The sequence below is a fragment of the Carcharodon carcharias genome, chromosome 17 (assembly GCF_017639515.1).
Source record: "Carcharodon carcharias isolate sCarCar2 chromosome 17, sCarCar2.pri, whole genome shotgun sequence".
Classification (NCBI taxonomy): domain Eukaryota; kingdom Metazoa; phylum Chordata; class Chondrichthyes; order Lamniformes; family Lamnidae; genus Carcharodon; species Carcharodon carcharias.
Genome location: NC_054483.1, coordinates 16,787,640 through 16,810,156, shown reverse-complemented (window position 1 = coordinate 16,810,156; position 22,517 = coordinate 16,787,640). Strand labels below are relative to the sequence as shown.

Below are 22,517 nucleotides of genomic sequence, written 5' to 3'. Positions count from 1 at the left end.
TAGATCCTAGAATGCAGAGGGCTCCAACTGCCAAAATTATGATAAATATATTCCTTTGAGCTCATGCCTGTCGTCAGCTTGACTTTATTGTTGATTGCTTCCTACGAATGCTTTAATTTCAGCTCTGCTTCTGCCTTTGGAGAGTAATATTTGGAGAGTTGCGGAATCACATCACATCTCGTGTGCATTTCATAATGGTTCTCATTCAATCGGGGATGAAATTCATATACGGGTAGTAGTGAGGCGACTGCCCATTTGTACCCCTTCCAATTTTCCTTTCCACTGGAATCAGATTTATAATGGCATCTGATTTACTGCCATCTGTTTTGTTTTCGTGCCAAAGTTGAACTTAATCCTCTTTTCTTTTCATTGCCCTAATTCAGTGGTTCTCATACGTTTTTGCTTCAAGGACCCCTTTTCAAATGAATAAGTAATCACACCCCCATTCTAAATGAATAATACAATAAATTACTCACAATATGGAAGTGCTGCATGTAAACAGAGTTTTGATAATACTTTTAAGTAAACAGACATTTCCTTACAGATATTTTTTACTTGCAGATTGCATACAGATATAGCAATCTTCATGCTGTTCTCAATATTCTTTCATGCAGGCTGCCCTCCTCTGTGAAATAGTCAGGCCACTCTCTGTTGCACATGTGGCAGCCACACTCCACTCCCGTCTGTTGACTCACACCCAAGCCTGTCTCTGGCTGCTCATATAAGCATTTCTACATTATTTTGCAACCTTCAGTTGGAGAATCTTTGCCCTAATTAATTAGATGTACAATGTTTGTAGTATCTCATTTCTCATTAGTTTTCTCCCATTCTCTAGCTATCTTTCTATAACTGCGCCATGTTTCTCAGTGATAACTACTGGACGAAAGGGAAGGACTAAGAAAAAGGTGAAGCTCAAGGCAAACTGGAGGAACAGCACCTCATCTTCCGTTTAGGCACTTTACAGCCTTCCGGACTTAACACTGAGTTCAACAACATCAGATCATGAACTCTCTCCTCTGTCCTCACCTCTTGTTGATCCCCTTTTTCGAAATATTTATTTTAAAATTTTTATATATTTTTTCCCACCTATTTTTATTATTATTATTTTTAAAATTTATTTCCATTTATTGTTTCATCCCCACATTTTAGACCGTTTTGATCTTTTCTCCCACACTGTCCCCTCCACCCACCCCACCCCCACGAGGGCCATCTGTCACTTGCTCATCCTGCTTTCTACTCTTAATGTCACCATCAGCACCTTCTTTAGCCAGTATCACCACCATTCACACCCCTTCAACTTTTTGTTTATGACACCTTTAGCAATCTCTCCTTTGCCTCCATCTATCACTGGCCTACTATCCAGCTTCATCTGTCCCACCCCCCTTCACCGGTATATATTTCACCTAATTTTTTCTCTCTTTAGTTCTGAAGAAGAGTCATACGGACTTGAAACGTTAAATCTGTCTTTCTCTCCACTGATGCTGTCAGGCCTGTTGAGTTTTTCCTGCAATTTTTGTTTTTGTGTAAGATAAAGGTCTTTTGATTCATCAAAGCACACTTGTAATGAGAGGTTGGGATGGCTCAGCTTTCTGATATTGCCACACATAATCATTCGATCAATTCCTTCTCTCCAATGGACAAGTGAGGGAAGAGAAGCTGAGGACCCTGTGCTCTTAGCATTGTGATGGTCACCCTGCTCCTACTCCACCTATGGTACTTAGAACGTTAGAGTACTGTGGTGCCTGACTCCAGCTGAAAGACTCCATCCACAGGTGTCCAGCTGATATTCTCTCAATCATCTTGTTCTGAATAATAGGGACAATGTAATGAATACCTATTTTCTCCTCTTCAGTAATTTCCTTTTCCTCAGTGTCATATTCAACAAAAGGAGATGCACTGAATGGCTTGGTTGGGGCTTCAGTTGGCCACAGGTCATAATCAACTGGGAAAAGAAAAGCAGATTTTAGTTGTTTTCCCCTAAGTTCTGCGTTCACATTACAGAAATCATTCATTTACATGGTAGTACTCAGGAATTCCAATCTCTTAGGTCCCCAGGCAAACAACAAGATTCAGGCAAGACTTGAATTGACCTTTATATTCTCTGATGTCATGTGCCTAATAACTCGTATCTTAAACCGATAAATACTGGCCCATCTGTTTCCTTCCCGCTAGGAGTCTCCAGGGTTTCCTCCTTTCCATTTTAGAATGTCAACTTCAGGTCTTTCTGTGGGTTCTCAGTCTGGTTGCTACATCTGCATTCAATTGACTTTCTTTAATATATGGAACAACCCAAAGGATTACATAAAGAGAGCTGGAACCTGTTCAGATCTGAATTTAAATAGATCTTTCCAATGACGTTTTGTTTCCTTTTCCCCATTGGTAATGGTGAGGGGGTGAGGCATTCATTCCAATTTGAAATGGGACCATGAGATATTGGAACTCTGAGTATGAGCACTGTTAGAGAGGGTGCCTTTCAGAAACCTGAAAAATAGTAACATTGATTCTATTTTACCTGTGCAATCTGATGCAAAGAGCAAAATGCATGAACTGACAAACATCTGAGCTAAATGTTGGAACATTGTCCTTGGGTAATTCTTCAGTGCAGATTCATTACATTTGGTATTTTCTAAAAATTACACTGTTGTATGTCATTCTCTTACACTGAGAGAGTTAACCCTGAGGCTGCCAGCAACTTCAATGAATTCTAGCTGCTCCAGCCTGGCCATTTTTAAAAAAAGGCTTTCACCTTACATGCAGTGATGCTGAAACAAGATACTGTGCGAAGAAACGGAAATGTCAGCAATATCACTATAATGCTAACCCTGCAAAGAACAGTCAAAGAGCTGAGCTCCCCACCGAAAGCTCGGTTGTGCACTCCACTCTGTGGATGGTAATATAAGGACAGGCTCAGACTCAGTGGCAATTTCTCTTACTGTCATATAATCTGTCTGCATTCACTGTTGGAATTTTCCCTAAATTGCACAAAACGCAGAGGGTGGGCATGAAAAAATACATTTTTCCCGCCAGCTGCAAGGCGGGTTTTTGCGTGTGCTTCCTGCCTCATTAATTATGCAGCCAGTGGAAACACGTTGTGTTGCTGGCGGGCGGCCTGTAAATCGCCCACCACACCATTACCTCACAGTTGCTCACTCTGGGTGCCATATCTAAACTGCAGCCGCGGACACAATTCTCAATGCTTGCAGCCCAGGACTGCTCCAGTGAAGACATGAACCTCGAAAGCCAAGAAGAATTCAGTCACCGGAATGCCTTTTAGAGGTACACTGTGATATCCTCTACCTGGCCCTGGCAACAGAAGGCCCAAAAATCTCACCACTCCGGCCTGAGAGGCAATGGCAGTGGTGGTCAGTACCAACACTGCACAGAAGATGTTGGCCATCTAATGCACAAAGAAGATGCATGACCTCATCTGTGCCGTCAGTGTAAGGCAACCATCTCATCATTCACACACACTCCATAAAGTGAAGGGGTCATCAACAGTGCTATCAAGCAGCACTTGCTTAGCATTAACCTGCTCACTGATGCTCAATTTGGATTCCACCAGTGCTACTCAGCTCCTGACCTCATTCCAGCCTTGGTTCAAACATGGACAAAAAAACTGAACTCCAGAGGTGAGTTGAGAGTGACTGCACTTGACATCAAGGCAGCATTTGACGGAGTGTGGCATCAAGGAGCCCTAGCAAAACTGGAGTCAGTAGGATCAGGTGGAAAACTCTCCACTGGTTGGATTCATACCCTAGCACAAGGAAGATGGTTGTGATTGTAGAAGGTCAATCATCTCAGTTCCAGGACATCATTGCAGTTGTTCCTCAGGGTAGCGTCCTCAGCCCAACCATCTTCAGCTGCTTCATCAATAACCTTCCTTCCTTCATAAGGTCAGAAGTGGGGACATTCGCTGACTGCACAATGTTCAGCACTATTTACGAATCCTCAGATACTGGAGCAGTCCATGTCCAAATGCAGCAATACCTGGACAATATCCAGGCTTGGGCTGACAAGTGGCAAGTAACACTAACGCCACACAAGTGCCAGGCAATGACCATCTCCAACAAGACAGAATCTGACCATTACCCCTTGGTATTCAATGGCATTACCATCATTGAATCCCCCACTATCAACATCCTGGGGGTTACCATTGAGCAGAAACTGAACTGGACGAGCCATATAAATACTGTGGCTACCAAGATCAGGTCAGAAGCAAGGAATCCTGTGGCGAGTAATTCACCTTCTAACTCTCCAAATCCCGTCCACCATCTACAAGCCACAAGTGAGGAATGTGATGGAATATTCCCCACTTACCTGGATGAGTGCAACTCCCACAACACTCAAGAAGCTTAACACATCTAGGACAAAGCAGCCCACTTGATTGGCACGCCATCTACAAATAGTCACTCCCTCCACCACCAGTGCACAGTAGCAGCAGTATGTACTATCTACAAAGATGCAATGCAGGAACTCACCAGTTCTTTAGACAGTACAATCCAAATGCACGACCACTACCATCTGGAAGGACAAGGGCAGCAGACATGTGGGAACATCACCAATTGGAAGTTCTCCTCCAAGCCACTCACCATCCTGACTTGGAAATATATTGTCTTTCCTTCACTGTTGCTGGGTCAGAATTCTGTAACACTTTCCCTAACAGCACTGTGAGTGTACCTACACCACATGGATTGCAGCAGTTCAAGAAGGCAGCTCACCACCGCCTCCTCAAGTGCAATTAGGGATGATCAAATATATGCTGGCCTAGCCAGCGACACCCACATTCCGTGAACGAATAAAAAAAAATTTCAAGGCCATCAGACATTACTGGCACCTCACTCTTTGACAACTCGAGGGACATCACCACTCACTCTCTCACACACACCCTCACATCTCCATCTGGTCTCATCTCTTCTGGAGACTGCTTCCTCAGCCCTCACCATCTTGAGGCCACTTGCACAGATCAACATGTGCCCCGACACATGCCCTAGGAAACCCCCACTTCCCCAAGTAAGCCCTAGTCCTGTAGCCGTTGAAAAGCCACCCCTGCCTTACCGCTGGTCTGATAGGTAGAGACCTACCCGTAAGCCTCCCTAAAAGTGATTTGGTGCTGACTGCGAAGCCTGGCACTGATGATTATGAGTGCTGCCCAAAGCAAGGTAGGTAAATGAACCTTGAAGCCCCAAGCAAAGTGCAGGTCGCCAGTTGCACATCACGTATGTATCATTGTGAAACATGTTGGCATACAATCACGCCAACGTGAGCTCACGATCCAACATGGGGGGATGATTCCAGTCAGCAAGGCTAATAATGAGATGCTAATAGTTTTGATCCACCCTTTCCCTTTGTCTCGGTGTGACAAAGTTACCAGGTCAGAGACTGTTCCCTGCTCTCAAAAGTAGCACAAAAGGAGTCAAAAGTATTTTTATCGCATGTTGACGTGTGCAGACATGAGGAGCTGAAGAGCCATCTTCAATGGTGTGCTATTCTATGATCCTATCAATGAGTTGGTTTGCACCAGAGCAAGTTTGACTTCAGCAGCAAGGGAGTGGCAAACACAAAGAGTTTGGAATTTTTGGCTAAAAGCTGGGGGCTCGACTTATGCACAAAATGAAAAATAAATGGTCTTTTAAGGCCAAAAGTCGACTTTTATACAAGATTGATGTTCCTGATGTGCGGTGACAGGACACGGCCTGCCATTGACAGGTGGAGTGGATGATTGCAAACTGGTTTTACAATTACGTGAAACTGATTTTTGTGATCCCCGATATTTTCCGCTCCTTCCCGCTATGATGCCCACCACAAACGGAAGCGGAAAACCCTGGCTACTGTCTTGGCCATGTGGGGCAGGTACTAATAAGTGCCAAAAAGTAGAATTGTACCCCACCAAAAGCCAATATATCATATATACTTGAGTAATGTTGATCTCATGTAAAAATCGACTTTTGGCCATAAAAGACCATTCACTTTTCATATGTTTTGTGTATAAGCCGAATCCCCAGCTTTTAGCCAAAAATTCCAAACTCTTTGTGCTTACCACTCCCTTGCCGCTGAAGTCAAACTCGCTCTGGTGCAAACCAACTCACTGATAGAATCATAGACTAGCACGCCATTGAAGATGGCTCTTCAGCTCCTCATGTCTGCATACGTCAACATGTGATAAAAATACCTTTGACTCCTTTTGTGCTACTTTTGAGGGCAGGGAACAGTGTCTGGCCTGGCAACTTTGTGATATTGAGACGATGGGAGAGGGTGGATTTCAGCCTCTTGAAAATATTGCTTGTGCGGAAGGCAACCCCCTACTTTTTGGCTAAAAATTTAGTCTTAGAAACTTGACTTTTACTCGAGTATATATGGTTACTCTGCAGGGGTGGAAGGGATGTAAAGAGTCAAAAAATTAGGCTGTGGAGACACTAACATCACTTTAAATAAAAAGTGGTCCTATTTCTGCTTTTTCCATTCCCTTCTACTTATGTGTATTTCGTAAGCATTGAAAATATGTTGATTGATAAGGTTGTATCAAAGAAATGATTGATTCAGCCTTTGATCTGATTTATCAGCAGCAAACAGAGGAGCACGATCACTGGCTTGGTAGGTCAAACCAACAATATCAAGGGACTAATATGGCAGATTTCAGAACAGCTGTGTTTTACTGGCCGCAGCCTAGGATTGGCCACTTGCTTTTCTTTTGTCATGTGACAGTAAGCACAGGAATTTTGTTTGGCAACATTAGGGTTAGTGCTGGACCTGTACTGAATCTACAAGTAACTACACCAGTTGTAAACACTGTGCTTCATTTGATCCTGATTATACTTACATATTTCCAGGCCTGTGACAATTTCTTCCAGCATTTCTGTGACAGGCTCAGTTGGAACTTCTGTAAATCAGAAATAACGAAAAATTGAAAAAATAACACATTTATACTCTTTTTCCACCTCAGATTTAAAACTGAAAGGGCAGTCATTCACATAGATTTGTAGAATTATATATCACAGAGGTTATTTGGCTCTTTGTGTCTGTTTCTCACCTGAAGAAACCACTGAGGCACTTTGAGCTCAAGTGTTTGGTGCCAACAGTACCAAGGAAATGTGATAACTACTGAGCCTTACAGATAAAACTCTCACCTTATATCGGGCATAAATTCTTTTCCCCCTTTGTCAGCAGCGGTTTGCTTTGAATAAAAACAAAGCCTGCAAATTCTTTTGCTGGCACAGCAAGAATCAAAGTATCATCACCATTTTTTTTGCTTATTAAAGTTCAGTTCTGTTAAGAATGCAGAAAAACGCATAGGGAGGTAGCTTAATTCACAAGACTTTTTTTTAATCTCCATATTTTTCACTTTGTTTTTTCACAAGAGGAAAAGCTAAAGAGCAGATCTTTCTTGATTGGTTATTGCCAGATCTTCAGAAGTTTACAATACTATAGCACAGAGGGAGGGCATTTGGCCCATCTTGTTTGTGTTTCTGAACAATAACAATAAATTTCATTTATTATGCTCCGTTAACATAATGAAATGTTCCAAGGTACTTCGCATGAGTTATTGAACAAAATTTGGCACTGAACCATAGAAGGAGATAATATAGCAGATAACAGAAGTTTAGTCAAAGAGGTTGATATAAAAGAATGTCTTAAAGGAGGAAAGTGAGCGAAAGAAGCAGAGATTTTAGGGAGGGATTTCCAAAACTCAGGACCTGGCTGCCAATGGTGATGCAATTAAAATCAGGGATGCACTAGAATTAAGAACTAAATTAATTTAAAGGGACTTTCATTGTGCAGTATTTCTCATTTACATCAAATATAGCAAAAGTATTACTCATTACAAAATAGGTCAGGACTTCACTTTTCTGGCCTAATAACAACAGGGAACAATCTTATGGAGGTTGGAGCTGCAAGGATTTTAATCATGGAATTGTAGAGTTCATATTCATAGTTTGTACAGCAAGATGAGATTCTAACCTGAACCATTTTGTCGTGGCGCGGTATTAAGTAAAGGTGAGGTGTTTTAGTATAGGGAGAGAGTCAAGTAAAGGTGAGTCGATACTGCACAAGCAGCTTTATGTAAAGGGAAGCTGTCTCTGTACTCCTTTAAAAATGATGTTCCTTTATAAATCTCTACTTCTTCATCTATTGTGCTCTTTTGTGTTCCTTTATCAATTTCTGTTCCTTTATAAATCTGTGTTCCTTTCTAAATTTATCTATGGGCAGAATTTTCCGTGCCCGCTGGTAGTGGGCATGCTAGATAGCGTGCATGGACAATATGGCCTGATCGGTTTCACGACGGCAGGAAGGCAGGTCAGGATTGTCCGCTCAGCCCACTGATGGCGGGCCGCGTTTCCCACCAACGGTCTTTGGGGAGCTCATCATAATACATCATTAAAAATTATATCATGAAACGGCCATCCCGCCAGGCTCTTGGACCGGGAAAGCCTGTTGACATGTTTTACAACAGCACACAGGCGACGTGCACTTGGAAGCCTTCACTTTGGGGGAACAGGAGGTGAGTGAACAGCATCGTTCTGCAAAGCTCACCATGGTCATCTGTTGCTTTGCAGGCTTCAGGGGTTCGTTGAGGGGGGGAGGCGGTGTGTGTGTGTGTGTGCAGGGTGAAGTGCCGCCCTGCCACTGAGGCAACTGTTGTCAAAGGGGGGGTTGTCCAGGGGCAACTGCTGCCCAACCTTGGAAGTGACTATTGTCACGGGGCAGGGGGGAAGTGATGTCCGGGGGCAACTGTTGCCCAGCCACCAGAGGCCACTGTTGTCGGGAGAGTGGTGGGGGTCGGGGCAAATGCTGCCCTGGCTTTGGACCCCACGCACAAGAAATTGAGGTGGGGGCAGGGTAGGCGAGGGAAGTGGTCACGTAGCAGGGACGCCTGTATAAATTAACCATTCCTCTGCAACTGAGACAGTTCAGGGGCAGCCACAGTCATATGATGGGGATCGGGCTCCTAGGCTGTCTGCCCATGCAAGCAACGGGGTGGCACCAAAGTGCCACCAAATGCTCCAGACCTTACCCTGCCCCCACCCCCTCCCCTGGTACAGACTGTGAATCCACGACCGCTTTATGGACTGTGGAGCTGTTGGGCTGCACGTGTTATGCATTCTCCTTGCCAATTCTGGCCATGTATCAGTCAATGCTGGAGGTATTTACAGCCCCTTGCAATCTCAGCATTCTGGTTACGAGCAGTCTCCCCCTGTCGCAGGCTGACAGGGCAGCCATGCAGCACATCTGTGGCCATCCGGAGGGTGGCCAACACTCTCTGGGAAGCATTAAGGAGCCGTCACACAGGGCCAGGAAAGGTGCTAAGTACACTCTTGCTAACCACTCTCCCTTTGCAGGAAGACTACATCAGGAGCGTGGATCCTGGTGACCTAGCTATATGCCTAATGGCCTAAAGAGAGCAGAGAGGATGGAGGAGAGAGTGACTGAGGCTCCTGGCCGTGCAAAGGCAGGAGCAGCAACCTCAGGAAGAAGGGGCAGTTGGGGCTCCCGTGAACGCTGCCCAGGAGTGACAGCGAGCTGTGGCTGGTCGGTGCTTAGCAACACCCAGGGTCTACAGACACTACCTGTCATTCCTGCAGACGACAGAGAACCAGTGTTGCTGATGACTGCAAATGTTTAGGGACCTGGTTGCTCACATTTGCCACTTACTGCAGGACTTGGCACCAAGGGGACATGGAGGGCATCCACTGCCAGTGGCTGTGAAAGTGACCGTGCTGCTCAATTTTTATGCCAGTGGCTCCTTTCAGGGCTCCACAGGTGACTTCTGTGGGATATCTCAAGCCGCCATCCACAAATGCATCCACGAGGTCACGGATGCCAACTTCTCAAGAGCACACAACTTTGTGCATTTCGCCTGGGACTGTAACAGCCAGGATGCAAGTGCCATTGGATTCTCCTGGATCTCGGGATTCCCACAGATGCAGGGTTCGATTGACTGTACCCATGTGGCACTCCGTTCTCCATCACTCCACATGGTGGACTACATCAACCGCAAGGGATTCCACTCACTGACTGTGCAGCTGGTGTGCAGGGTCCAGGGTCCACAGAAGCTTCAGGGGTGGCTCCTCCGGCACAAGGGTGATGCGCAGAGGTGGTGGCTAATGGCAACTATGCTTTGGCCTCAGACAGCAGCAGAGCGACAGTATAATGAGGTTCAGGCTGCAGCTCGCAACTTGGTGGACCAGACCATCGAGATGCTGAAGATGAGATCTGGTGGAGCCCAGCAATGCCAGTTGAGCAAATAACACATCACACACCTCCTGATTTATTCAAGAGGGTGTTGGATTAGTTGTGTCTAATGGTACAGGCAAACTTTCCACATGCATTACTCCATGCTTGCTCTGGAGCATCACTGAAGCATCAGGATTAGGGCTGGAGTAGATAGTGCATGCTCCTTCCAAGAAACTTGTAAAACACAGAAAAGCTTTTTCAACCTTAAACCCAAAAGAACATTCCCCAATTCCCTAAGTAACATTGATTATGGAGGAGCTGCATGTCTCCTCCAATAAAGAGGACGCCAATGGGGATGAGCTGAGGAGGTACTCGGAGGCGATGATGACGGGGATGAGGCCCTCGCATTGGCTAACCGAGGCAGGTGCACTTGGCATGCCCTCATGGATGCTAGATTCATGGAGGATGATGACAACTTGCAGTGAGGTGACCCCATAGATCCTCACATCGTATTTGTAAACGTTTGACTCCAGTCTGGCTTATGGCAGCGTGAATACCCTCTGTGAGAATGCTCCTGTCATGGAGACGCAGTGGAGGCCCTAATAGTCACTTGATTGCAGGAGGATGATGACATGCAGTGAGGACACTCCATAAGTCTTCACATAGCCTCTGAGAATGTCTGACTCCTGTCTGGTCAAGGGCAGCTCACTTGCACTCTGTGATCAGGGTATAGAGACGCAGCCATGAAACTTTAGAAGCATCTGATGCTTTGTCCACCTTCAGCATCTGAGCCCTTCAGGAGCTGGAGCACAGCATCAGTGGTCACAGATGCTGAGGAGATTGGGGCCAGGCCCTCTTAAAGGTGCTGAGAGCACATAGAGAGAATGAGAGAACTCTGTGGCGCCTGCCCACTACATTTTGGCAGCAATGACAAACACCACCAAGATGCAGGCATCAGTAATGTTCCCAGGAAGTGTGAGGCCGGGCCATCACTTTGGTCCGAAGGCTGCACAGAGCACAGGGAAGAGGCCCTGGACTGAGACAACTGCCTTTATCTTGTGCAGAAAGATTTAACATCTGAGTGACAAGAACACTGCTCATCAGAACAAGGAGCCATAGGCAGGAAGACATTCTTGGGACTTTATTGACAATATTGAACAGAATGTACAAGTGATTAACACCCATGCCCAGGCTTTGAAACTAATTTTCCTTAACTTTCCTAACCCTGCCGCTACGTTTTGTTGCCCCCCTGACATCCACAGTGGAGGTGGAGGCAGCCTGTGGGCTGCAACGCCCTTTCTGTGATGACTTTGGTGGGTGTCCTCTGGAAGGCTGAGAATTGGAGGGTCCCGGCCTGCTTTCGGGGTCATGCTATGTGACAGTGGCACCCTCCTTGGCCTGTGGAGCTGCAGCTGCTGAGGTCACAGGAAGAGAGGAGTTAGATGGGCTAGACACTCTCTGAGTCACCTGGATAGATGGGTCTGGAATGTGCACATGTTGATCCTCCTCCCTATGTGTGCCCGGGGGCCCCAGGTTGACTCCTTGGGAGCAGGGGTAGTTGGAGTGAGATCGAGCTGCCTGGCACCCTTCTCACATACACACTGTTGGAGGCCAACTATGGCATCAGTGATGGAGTTGAGCCCGTGCAGCAGTGCAGGAGCAAAGTACTAGACCAAGGTCTCCATGGCGGCCGACACCCTACCAGTGTTGACCTCGGTGCATTGGCATGCTGGTGCTATCACCTCAGCCTGAAAACAGACGGACTTCTCCATCACGCCTTCCAATCTGAGGAGTGCAGTGGACATTCCTTCCTCATGTTCCCAAGCTTGCCTTTGCAGCTCCAGCAACTGTGACATGACTGAATCCAGAGTCTCATCATCTGACTCATACTCAGCAACGTTCTGGCCTCTAGCAGTCCTCTGAGTGCCAGACACCTGGGAATTCCCTACTGCCACCTGGTGTGGATCAGACAGTGCAATGTGCTTACCAGATTGAGATTCTGGGGCTACTCTAAAGCTAGGTCCCACTGAGGTGTGGCATCTCTGTGCTGGTAGAGGGTGTGGGTAAGTGCTGAAACAGAACTTCAGGGAGGGTGCCTCCAGATTCCTCTCTAGGTTTCTTCGGGGCTTGGTTGGAGGCCCAGAGTCATGGATCTATTGGCTGTTTGGCAGATATGCCTGCGAAAGCAAGGAGAGATGCGTAGTGCATGGCAGTGGCCTGTGAAATGGACACATCACTCATGGCATGGTTGTCTGATGGATGTGGCACTGCTGAATCCTCACTTGGTAGAGCAGCGCTGACCTCACCGTCAGCACAGGATGGGTCCATATCGTGGCCAGCCAGCTGGATGACTCTGTTTTCAAAGTCCATGAGGACCTTGATTTTGGGCATTCTGCCACCAGTCTGCAACCTCTCTCTCTTATTGTGTGCCAGCTTGTCCTGCATGGATAGAGATGGAGAAAGAGTAAACAAAACGCCTGCCAGGCCAAATGAGAAGTATGCCTGGCCTGTGTGGTCTTTCTTCCTTTGCTGGCCATGATTCCATGTAGCAGTGGTGAGCCGGAAGCAATGAGCACTGTGCTTGTGGTGGACTTTACACATGGCACCCGGCATGTTGCGGTGAAGGGGTGATGGCCAGCAGGCAAATGAGACCACGCCCACTGTGGAAATGGTGTGTTTCCCAGGAGTGCATCAATAATGAGGCGGATTTGGGATGATATGGTGTGAAAACCCACCATTGCGGCCAGCGGGTAAAACGTCATTTTACTCGTCCATTACCACAATTAGTGCAAATCTGAAAAATTCCGCCCTATATATGTAGCGCAGTCTATGCTGTAATTAGTCCTGAACTAAAGTTTGTGCTTTTTACTTCAAAGCTTACCAGAAATTGTAACTATCTTGAGGAGTTGTGCTCCCTGCATGAACTATTATGAACAAATTATAAAACATCTGATGCTAATCAAAAAACTCATGATATCCTGAGATATATCCCTCATTTCCAGTGCTGTGTGCAGCACATCTCCCTCATCCATGCACATGTTTCTGTGATTTCTACCACATTTGAAGACTCTTCCACACCTCACATTTCAGTTGTGAGTGCTCTTTCAGAGTCTGAGCAACCCACCATCTGTGACTCCTGAAATGCTGATGATCCCATTTCAACATTTCTAATCTCATACAAACAAACAGTTCAATTTGAATTGTACGTGCATTCAGTGAACCTTGGTATTTAGAACTGTATCCAAATACAGTTGAGAAATATTAAATCTTTGGAAATCTGAAGTAGATTAGTTTTGAGAGTGATTCTCAGCTTGTGTGTGTCTATCGGAATGCTGTACACAAGGGGTGATTTCTAGCTAACATATCAAACCCTGCTACCACAATGTGTACACTGCACTGCCATTATTTTTGTATTCTTACTGTTGCCATGAGCAGCAAAGTTCAATTGTAAGAATGTCACTGTAATGCTGTAATTCATCAGAGTGCAGGATGTAAGTGAAGGCAGAATGATGCAGCTTGACCCTTGGCATGCTGTGAGGCCTTGAGAGGGAAGAATAGAAAAGGGTAAAAAAATGTCAACATACAGAGTTGAAAAGCCTGAAACATTATTCTAGAATGGAACAAGACTCAGAGCATCAGAAGAAACAGTTTGCCAATTAAAGATCTGTAGGAAGGAACAATATATAGACAATCAAAGATGATGCACAGTGAAAAATAGGGATGGCTGATAACCATGTGATCCAACTGAGCTGGTGAACAGAACACTAAGTTATTTCATTTACCTTTCTCTCCTTTTACTACCTGCACATGTCCAGCTGTGGCTAGGACATGCTACCTTTCCCTGACCTCCACCTGTGCCATTACACAGTCTCACTAAAAGAAGTGCAAAAGCAACCTGCTGAAGGCTCTGCCTCTGATTTTTCATCATGAATGCCCCCCTTCAGTGCCTATGCACAACATTATAGCTGAAATGCAGACTTCATAAGTGCAGCTGATCAAATCAGAATCCCATTCTGTCAGGGCACTGTTTGCCACTGTCCACCATTACGTCGCTACACAACTTGAGTGTAAGGGAATTGAATGCTTCCCTGATGGCTCAGTGAGTAGATAAGCTATACAAGCCATATAGCCCATTTGGTGGATCTCATGTCCAGGCAACAGTAGGGGTGCTACAGTTATGCAGAGCCATTGGTTAAAGGAGGGATCCCACTCCTGATCATCATATGATGATTCCTACTAGAAAGTGCATGTGTGTGGAAATCATGTTGCCATACGTAGTTGGATATCCTATGACATATTATCAAGAATGTGATGAATGCCCACAGCGGGGAGGTACCAGAGAGCGCATGATACCTGTGGAACCATTTCTTTTACAAAAGTAAAAGTAATCTCTCCAAAAATTTCAAAAGCTTTATTTGAACAAAACATCTCTAACCTGTTGCATATCTAACTTCTAGCAGTTCTGATGAAAGGTCATTGACCTGAAATGTTGGCCAGAATTTTCCAGCCCGTCCCGCCGGCAGGATTTTCTGGTCCCGCCGAAGGCAATGGATATTTGAATGGCCCGCTACATTTCCTAGCCTCGCTCCCACGGCAAAGGAGCTAGAAAATTCCACCCGTTAACTCTGTTTCTCCCTCCACAGATTCTGCCAGACCTGCTGGGTATTTCCAGCATTTTCTGTTTTTATTCCAGATAACCAACATCTGCAGTATTTTGCTTTTGCCTCTCCAAGTCAGGTATCTCCTTCCTTCTGAGGTACTCTGGGCCACACTGAAGGGCAGGTTTTGGGAGAAGTTCCATTTACTGCAACAGGATTCACACTTTTTGACTAGCCAAAGAACCAACCTAGAGTTACCCAACCGTGGGAGAACCTAACAAGCAGGTGTGGAATGTGCAGAGTACCAGCTTGTAGCATGCTTCCCTGGGACCCTACAACTGCAGGTCCGTTCTCAAATTGAGCCAAAATCAGGAATCCCATTGCAATTAAAGGAGTTGCTCCAGTTTCAGTGATGTAATACAGTGATCAAGCAGCAAGGATAAGTCCCAAAATGGTGGGATTGCTTAAAACATCATATTTTTTAAACAAAGATGGTTTAAAAATATTGTAATTAAATAAAAAGTAATTCCCTTAAACTTTCCATCCTCCTTACAAATTCAAAGTATCCCTGGTGGTGCAAGACATGAAGATGGGGGGATCATTTGCTTCATGAAAGAGAGGAAAACTCCAGAAAGCTGAAGCTGTGCCAGATCAAGTATCAAATTACAGGAACTTTGTAAACCAGCTGCATTAAAGCTTTTATCTTCAAGCAGTCTCAAAAGGCTATCCTGTAAACTTGTTTAATTACACTGAAGCCACTTTGGATTGGCTGCTTCTCATTGGATGCAGGACTGAAATTATTTCATAAATTATGTGTGAAATTACTTCATAATTCAGTATCCTGGCCAATATTTAGTCCTCAATCAACTTCACTCGACAGATTATTTGGTCATTATCACATTATTGTTTATGAGACCGTGCTGTGTGCAAATTGACTGTGATGTTTTTCAGATTACAACAGTGGCTGCACTACAAAAGTGCTTCAGTGGCTATTTAGGATGAGCTGAGATCAAAAAAAAATATTATATAAATGCAAGTTTTTCTTTCTTACATTCTAGCTTCACATGATTAATTTTAATGACTGCACCTGGTTAATGAAATTAAAGAACCAAGAATAGTAGGATGCTTCTGTAATTATCTCCTCAAAGTTTCCAAGTTTTTCTGTTGTCAGGATAGTTTGGGTTATTCTTCATGGGAAATATAAAGAAAAAAGAGTTTCAAAGTACATATTTTGTCTTTTGACATTAATTGGCCACAGAAATGATTTAAAACAAGTGGAACAGGACTCCACAAGTGATCATTTGGCCTGCCTCCAAAGTTCCCAGTTTTCACTGGCAGATTCTTCCTCCATATTATGGCAGCTGGCGATCAAGTGGAAATTTAGAGCTGGACTATAAGACTAATTTTAAAAAAGGAATTGGTTTATTTTCAGTTGAACAAGTTGGAATTTTTTGGAACTGCATATATTTGTGCGAGTGATGATGTCACCAATTTATATTCCACAGATCAGCCCTGTTTGATGAAGCATCGTCCAGTGTCAATAAGTTGGAGCCATAGAAGCTGCATTAAAGCAGTGGAGAAATTGTAGAGTTGGAACACTCTTTGCTGTAATCTTATTGAAGAAAATGCCCAAGGTGGAACCCTTATCTGCTGTGAACAGACTATTTTATACATAACAAAAACAGAGATAACTGGAAAAACTCAGCAGGTCTGGCAGCATCGGCGGAAAAGAACAAAGTTGACCGTTTGAGTCCTCATGACCCTTCAACAGAACTAAGTAAAAATAGGAGAGGGGTGAAATATAAGCTGGTTTAAGGTGGGGGGGGGGGGGTGGGGGGTAGAAGTAGGGGGGATGGTTGTAGGGACAAGCAAGCAGTTATAGGAGCAGATAACCAAAAGATGTCACAGGCAAAAGAACAAAGAGATGTTGAAGGTGGTGATATTATCTAAAAGAATGTGCTAATTAAGAATGGATAGCAGGACACGCAAGGTACAGATAGCTCTAGTGGGGTGGGATGAAATAAGACTAAAAGGGCATAAAAGGTATAGATTTAAAAATAATGGAAATAGGTGGGAAAAGAAAAATCTATATAAATTATTGGAAAAAACAAAAGGGAGGGGGAAGAAATGGAAAGGGGGTGGGGATGGAGGAGGGAGTTCAAGATTCAAGGTTGTTAATATTTCACCTCTCTCCTATTTTTACTTAGTTCTGTTGAAGGGTCAAGAGGACTCGAAACATCAACTTTTCTTCTCCGTTGATGCTGCCAGACCTGCTGAGTTTTCCCAGGTTTTTCTGTTTTTGTTTTGGATTTCCAACATCCACAGTTTTTTGTTTTTATCTCTATTTTATACATACCCTTGTATTCTTCCACTGGCTGGGCCTTCTCTTCCTCTTCCTGGAAAGGTTGCTGAGGCTTCTCTTCCTCTTCCTTGGGTACCTCAAGTTTTTCAACTGGTGTTTTGGGTTTCTTTTCTTTCTTAGATTTTGGCTGCTTTTCTTTCGGTTTTTTCTCTTTTTTTGGTTTTGCCTTTTTATCTTTGGGTTTTTTCTCTTTCTTGGGCTTTGGAGGCTTCTCTTTGGATTTTTTCTCTTTCTTGAGCTTTGGAGCCTTTACTTTGGGCTTTTTCTCTTTCTTGGCCTTTTTGGGTGTTCCTGTTGGTTTTGCCATTTTGTCAGCTGTTACTATAGGCAGCTTATCCAATTCTCCACGTCTCTTTCTTGCTTGTGGAAGGGTTTCCTCTGGGTCTTTTGTCTGTCCTGTGGATTTCCTGAATCTCACTGTTGAAAGAGAAGAATATGAAGTACTGAGGGAAACAAATAAAAAGCTAAGAGCAGATATAAAAAAGATTGGTACATAACCTAAATTGGAATGTCATTTTCCAAACCAAAGAATAGTGAAAGAATAGTTAAATAAAATACAGGGACCAGTTAAGTTGAACAAAGAAATCCTATGGAGGATGAAATTATGATAGAGACACAAAATAAACACTTTGGTTTTCTCAGAGATTGTGGCACAGGTTATGGGACTGAAAAGGGACCGGAGGAGAAAATGGAGATAACTGGATTGGAGAGCAGCACTGAAAAATGGTGGAGCACAAAGTACAAAAGTTTTTGTGTCTGATGCCATGTATCCTGAAATGCTGAGGAACCTCAGAGGAGAAACAAGAGTTTTGCAATCATATAGAGAATTGAGACATAAATTTTAACATAAATTTCCAGAAGTTAAAAACGGATCCATCTCCTTCCCCACTGCTGATCCCCAGCAAACAAGAACAGTTTTATATTTGTTGATACTTTTACCAATATGTAGATACCATATTGTGTCAAATTTTGGGCACATGACATATTTTATGACATGTTGAGTGATGGCATTTCATCTGCCCCCATTTATATCAAATTCTCATACCCTTTGTTCAGAAATCATAGTTCACAAGTTCACAAAGCATTTAGATGAATGTGATGCTTCAGCTCATTTCACCTCATCCTTCCAGGATACCAACTCCACCTCCTTCCAGCACAGATATTTCTTAAATGAACCCAAGGTTCTGTCTTGATCAGATCCTATTTCAGACACAGGTTCTCATCCTAGTTATTTAGGGGCAAGATGACTGAATTCTAATGCTACACACTTTATTCCTAAATCCCAGCCGCATATCTCACTAGGTCAATGGAAAAGACCTGAAGTCCTGGTAAAACGTTTCTTAAAAAAAAGGATTGGGAAAGTCATTTCCAAAAAATATCAGATTACAACCTGAATGTGCATTCTAAGTTCAACAAGTATGACGCTATCTATATTGCAGAAACAGAAAGAAACCACTGCGCTGAGATAAGATGACTGCTCTACTGGCGAAGTATTAAAGGCAATCTGGAAGACAGACAGTTCAAATATCACCCCATGACACATTAGTTTTATTTCTTCGTGCTTGGAATGTGTGTCTTTGTATGGGATACCCCAGGATCCCAAGTATCTGGGCCAGGTCAGGTTTAGTCATTACCTGCAGCAGAATCTATGTTCTTCACATCTTAACTGGACTGAAAATTGACACTTACCAGGAGACGTTTCTTTGGAAGCTGAGGGTCTTGTGGGTTCTGCTCCATCCTCTGATCCTTCAGGAGGGATGGTATCAGGAGCCAGCACAGCGCCTGCTGTCTTCTCTTTCCCCTGGGTGGATATGACTTGGATTTGAGAGTCGTCAGGGCTAAGATGGGTGAGCAGGGACTGAGTGAAACCAGCATTGTTGAGAGCCAGAAGGAGGGTTAGGGCTGTCAGAGAGTAGGCACCGCACCTTATCATCTCGGCTGGGTGCAGAAAAGACTCGGCAAAGCTACAAACAGTTAAAGACAATCCAAAGCGACAAACAGTACAGAGAATCCCACCGGTACAGCAGCGAGACAGCGGGTAACGAGGCAAGCCCAGCCAGAGCAAGCAAAAGTTTAGTGCAGCATGAGCAGAAGCGAAGCCGGCACCAATACCCCCAAACCCGGGAGAGATCAACACGGACACTGAGCCACAATTTAGACACAACCCGATATGTTAGAAAATCAAAAGTTTTATCAAATCCTTGCCACGTTGAATATCCTTTATATACATAAGTTACTGAAGGGTTAATTTTCGGCCCCGGTGAACACGATTAATCGGCGGCAATAAAACTCCCTTGAATGGTGCAGGAAGGTTTTTGCATTGAGATTGGATGGAGTCTGCAGACCAGAGTTCCCGGGTAATCACTGGACTTCCCCTCTTTGATGCTGAGTTGTGGCCGCTTCGAAATGTCCCCTCCACGCTCCTCGCCTGCCTGCCTCTCTCCTCTACTGGCTGAATGGGTTTGGCAGCTGCACTTTTTTGTCATAAACAAGGAAGGAAATTAAAGCCCCCCCCCCCCCCCCCCCCCCCCCCACCGCCACCCGGTCAATACACACACACACACACAGTCTGAATTGCAAAAAGAGAGCGAAAAAAATGCTTGGCACAGATTCTCCCAATTCAACAGCCAACATAAATCAGGAAGCAAATTAAATTAGCAAAACAGCAAGTGAGTCACTTGAAGATATCCCAGGCTCCAGAAAACATTGTTGAGAATTAATCTTTAAAGAGATGATGTAACCTTCCGTGATTTCTGTATCAAGACACAAAGGAGCAATGACCAGTGTTCTAAACACCAAGTGTTGTCAGTTGAAAACTCTCCTTTGGTTGGAAACTGGTGCACTTCATACTTGTTGGAATAACAAAGCTCTCAGCTCTTTTTAAGCCACTTCTCTCTTGACATTTTAAAGACATTTCTCTCCAAACATTGTTCACCTCTTGTTTCTCCAAACTTAATTGCATTTCCGAACGCAGTGTCACTGAAGAACGCAACAGTGGTTTGCCAGTTAAACACACCCTGATTTGAGGAACATTTGACAAAAGTAGGCCATTTAGCCCTTTAAGCCTGTCCTGCCGTTCACTGAGATCGTAGCTGATCTCCAACCTAACCCCATATGCTTGCCTTTCCCCCTGTATCCTTTTGTTAACCAACAAAATATATCAATCTTAGTTTTGAATTTAACAATGGATCTAGCATTAATTGACATTTGTGGACAAAAGGTCCAAACTTCTACCAGCCTTCATTTTTTCCATGATAAAAAAAGAGCCTCGTCTGTCCTCTGGAGCTTCAGCAATGTATGGCTGAGATGTGGAGCTTCACAAAGGGATTGGAGGAATTAATCCATTGCTCCATTTCGAGGGCTTCCCACTGTGAATTATGACTCGTATAAGAAAGCCCTCACTCCTGATAAATCAATGTGACATTATACACACAATATCTGATGATGCTGTGTTTTCCAGGTGGTGAGCAGAAACCCTACTGACTGTAATTAGCTAATTGAATTCTTCTAAGCTTCAGAAAGCGGAAAAATAAATTACTTAGCAGACCATGCAAATTCAGCTATAAACTACAATTTTTAATATTATTGTTCATCCTTGAAATATGGACATCATGGACAGGCCAGCATTTTATTGGTCATCCCCAGTTGTCTTGGAAAGGTGATGGTGAGGCCTAATTCTTAACTGCTGTGGTTCATGTAGTACAGGCACTCCGACAAGACTGTAAGCTTGGGAGTTCCAGGATTTTTATTCAGTAACAATGAAGGAATGGTGATATATGCCCAAGCGAGGATGTTGTGTGACTTAGAGGAAAACTTGGAGGCAGTGTTGTTTCTCATTCACCAATTACTCTTGTCCTTTACTGTAGTGTAGTTTGGGAGGCACTGTTGTAGAAACTTGGGTGACTTTTTGCAGTGCATCTTGGAGACAGTACACACTGCAGCTATGGTATGTTCATGGTAGGGAAAGTGGACATTTAAGCCAATGGATTGAATGCTATACCTGTGAACTGTTTTATTCTGAAAGGTGGCAAGCTGCTGGGTGTTGTGTGTGCTGCCCCCATTTAGGCAACTGTAGAGTATTCCATCATAATCCTGAGTTGTAGGTGGAGGGTAGGCTTTAGGGAATCAGGAGGTGAGCCACTTGTCACAGAATATAAAGCTTCTCAGCTATTCTAATAGCCTTAGCATTTGAACATAAGAAATAGGAACAGGAGTAGGCCATTTGGCCCCTCAAGCCTGCCCCACCATTCAATAAGATCATGGTTGATTTGCCCCAGGCCTCAACTCCTCTATCGTGCCAGCTCCTCATAGCCTTCAACTCCCCAATATTTCAAAAATTTATCTACCTCCTCTATAATTACTTTCAGTGATCTAGCCTCCACAACTCTCTGTGGTAGAGAATTCCAGACAATCACCAACGTGTAAGAGAAGAAATTCCTACGCATCTTAGTTTTACATGAGTGTCTCCTTACTCTGTAACTATGCCTCCTAGTTCAAGATACCCCCACTAGTGGAAACATCTTCTCAACGTCTACTCTGTCATGTCCCTTCAGAGCTTGTATGTTTCAGTAAGATCACCCCTAATTCATCGAAACTCTAATGAATAAAGGTCTAATCTGTTTAGCCATTCTTGATAAGTCAATCCCTTCATCCCAGGAATCAGCCTAATGAATCTCTTTTGAAATGCCTCCAATGTTAGCATATCCTTTCTTAAATACAGGGACCAAAACTATACACAGTATTCCAGATGCGGCCTCACCAACACCCTGTACAGTTGTAACAAGACTTCTCTATTTTTAAACTCCAATCCACTAGCAATACAGGCCAAAATTCCATTTGCCTTCTTAATTACTTGCTGCACCTGCATGCTAACTTTTTGTGTTTCATGCGCACGAACATCCAGATCCTCTGTGTTTCACTTTTCTGAAGTCTCTGTCCTTGTAAATAATAGTCTGCCTTTTGATTCTTCCTACCAAAGTTCATGACCTCACATTTTCTTACATTAAACTCCATCTGCCAAGTTTTTGCCCACTCACTCAACCTATCTATGTCCCTTTACAGATTCCTTATTTCCTCATCACAACATACCCTCCCACCTATTTTTGTTTTGTCAGCAAATCTGGATACATTACACTCTGCCCCCTCCTCCAAGTCATTAATATAGGTAGTAAATAATTGAAGCTCTAGGACTATTCCTTGTGACACTCCACTAGTTACATCTTTCCAACCTGAAAAAGACCCATTAATCCTGAGTCTCTGCCTCCTGTGCATTAACCAATCTTCAATCCATGCTAATACATTTCCCCCAGTACCGTGAGCTCCTATCTTGTGCAATAACCTTTTATGTAGTACCTTATCGAATGCCTTCTGGAAATCCAAAAGTGCTA

The 22,517-nt window shown here is 44.0% G+C and overlaps 1 protein-coding gene across 1 annotated transcript in view; it reads right to left on the bottom strand.

Annotated features, from left to right (window-relative positions):
* aebp1b (AE binding protein 1b) overlaps positions 1 to 19,600 on the bottom strand; it is a 67,591-nt gene extending 47,991 nt beyond the window's left edge. The window contains exons 1-4 of the mRNA XM_041209461.1: positions 18,820 to 19,600; positions 17,125 to 17,547; positions 6,818 to 6,877; positions 1,835 to 1,942 (exon numbers count right to left, since the gene is read on the bottom strand). Of these exons, the coding sequence (XP_041065395.1) occupies positions 1,835 to 1,942; positions 6,818 to 6,877; positions 17,125 to 17,547; positions 18,820 to 19,063 (835 nt within the window). The 5' untranslated portion in view covers positions 19,064 to 19,600. The remainder of the gene's footprint in view (positions 1 to 1,834; positions 1,943 to 6,817; positions 6,878 to 17,124; positions 17,548 to 18,819) is intronic.
* Between the last annotated feature and the right edge of the window lie 2,917 nt (positions 19,601 to 22,517).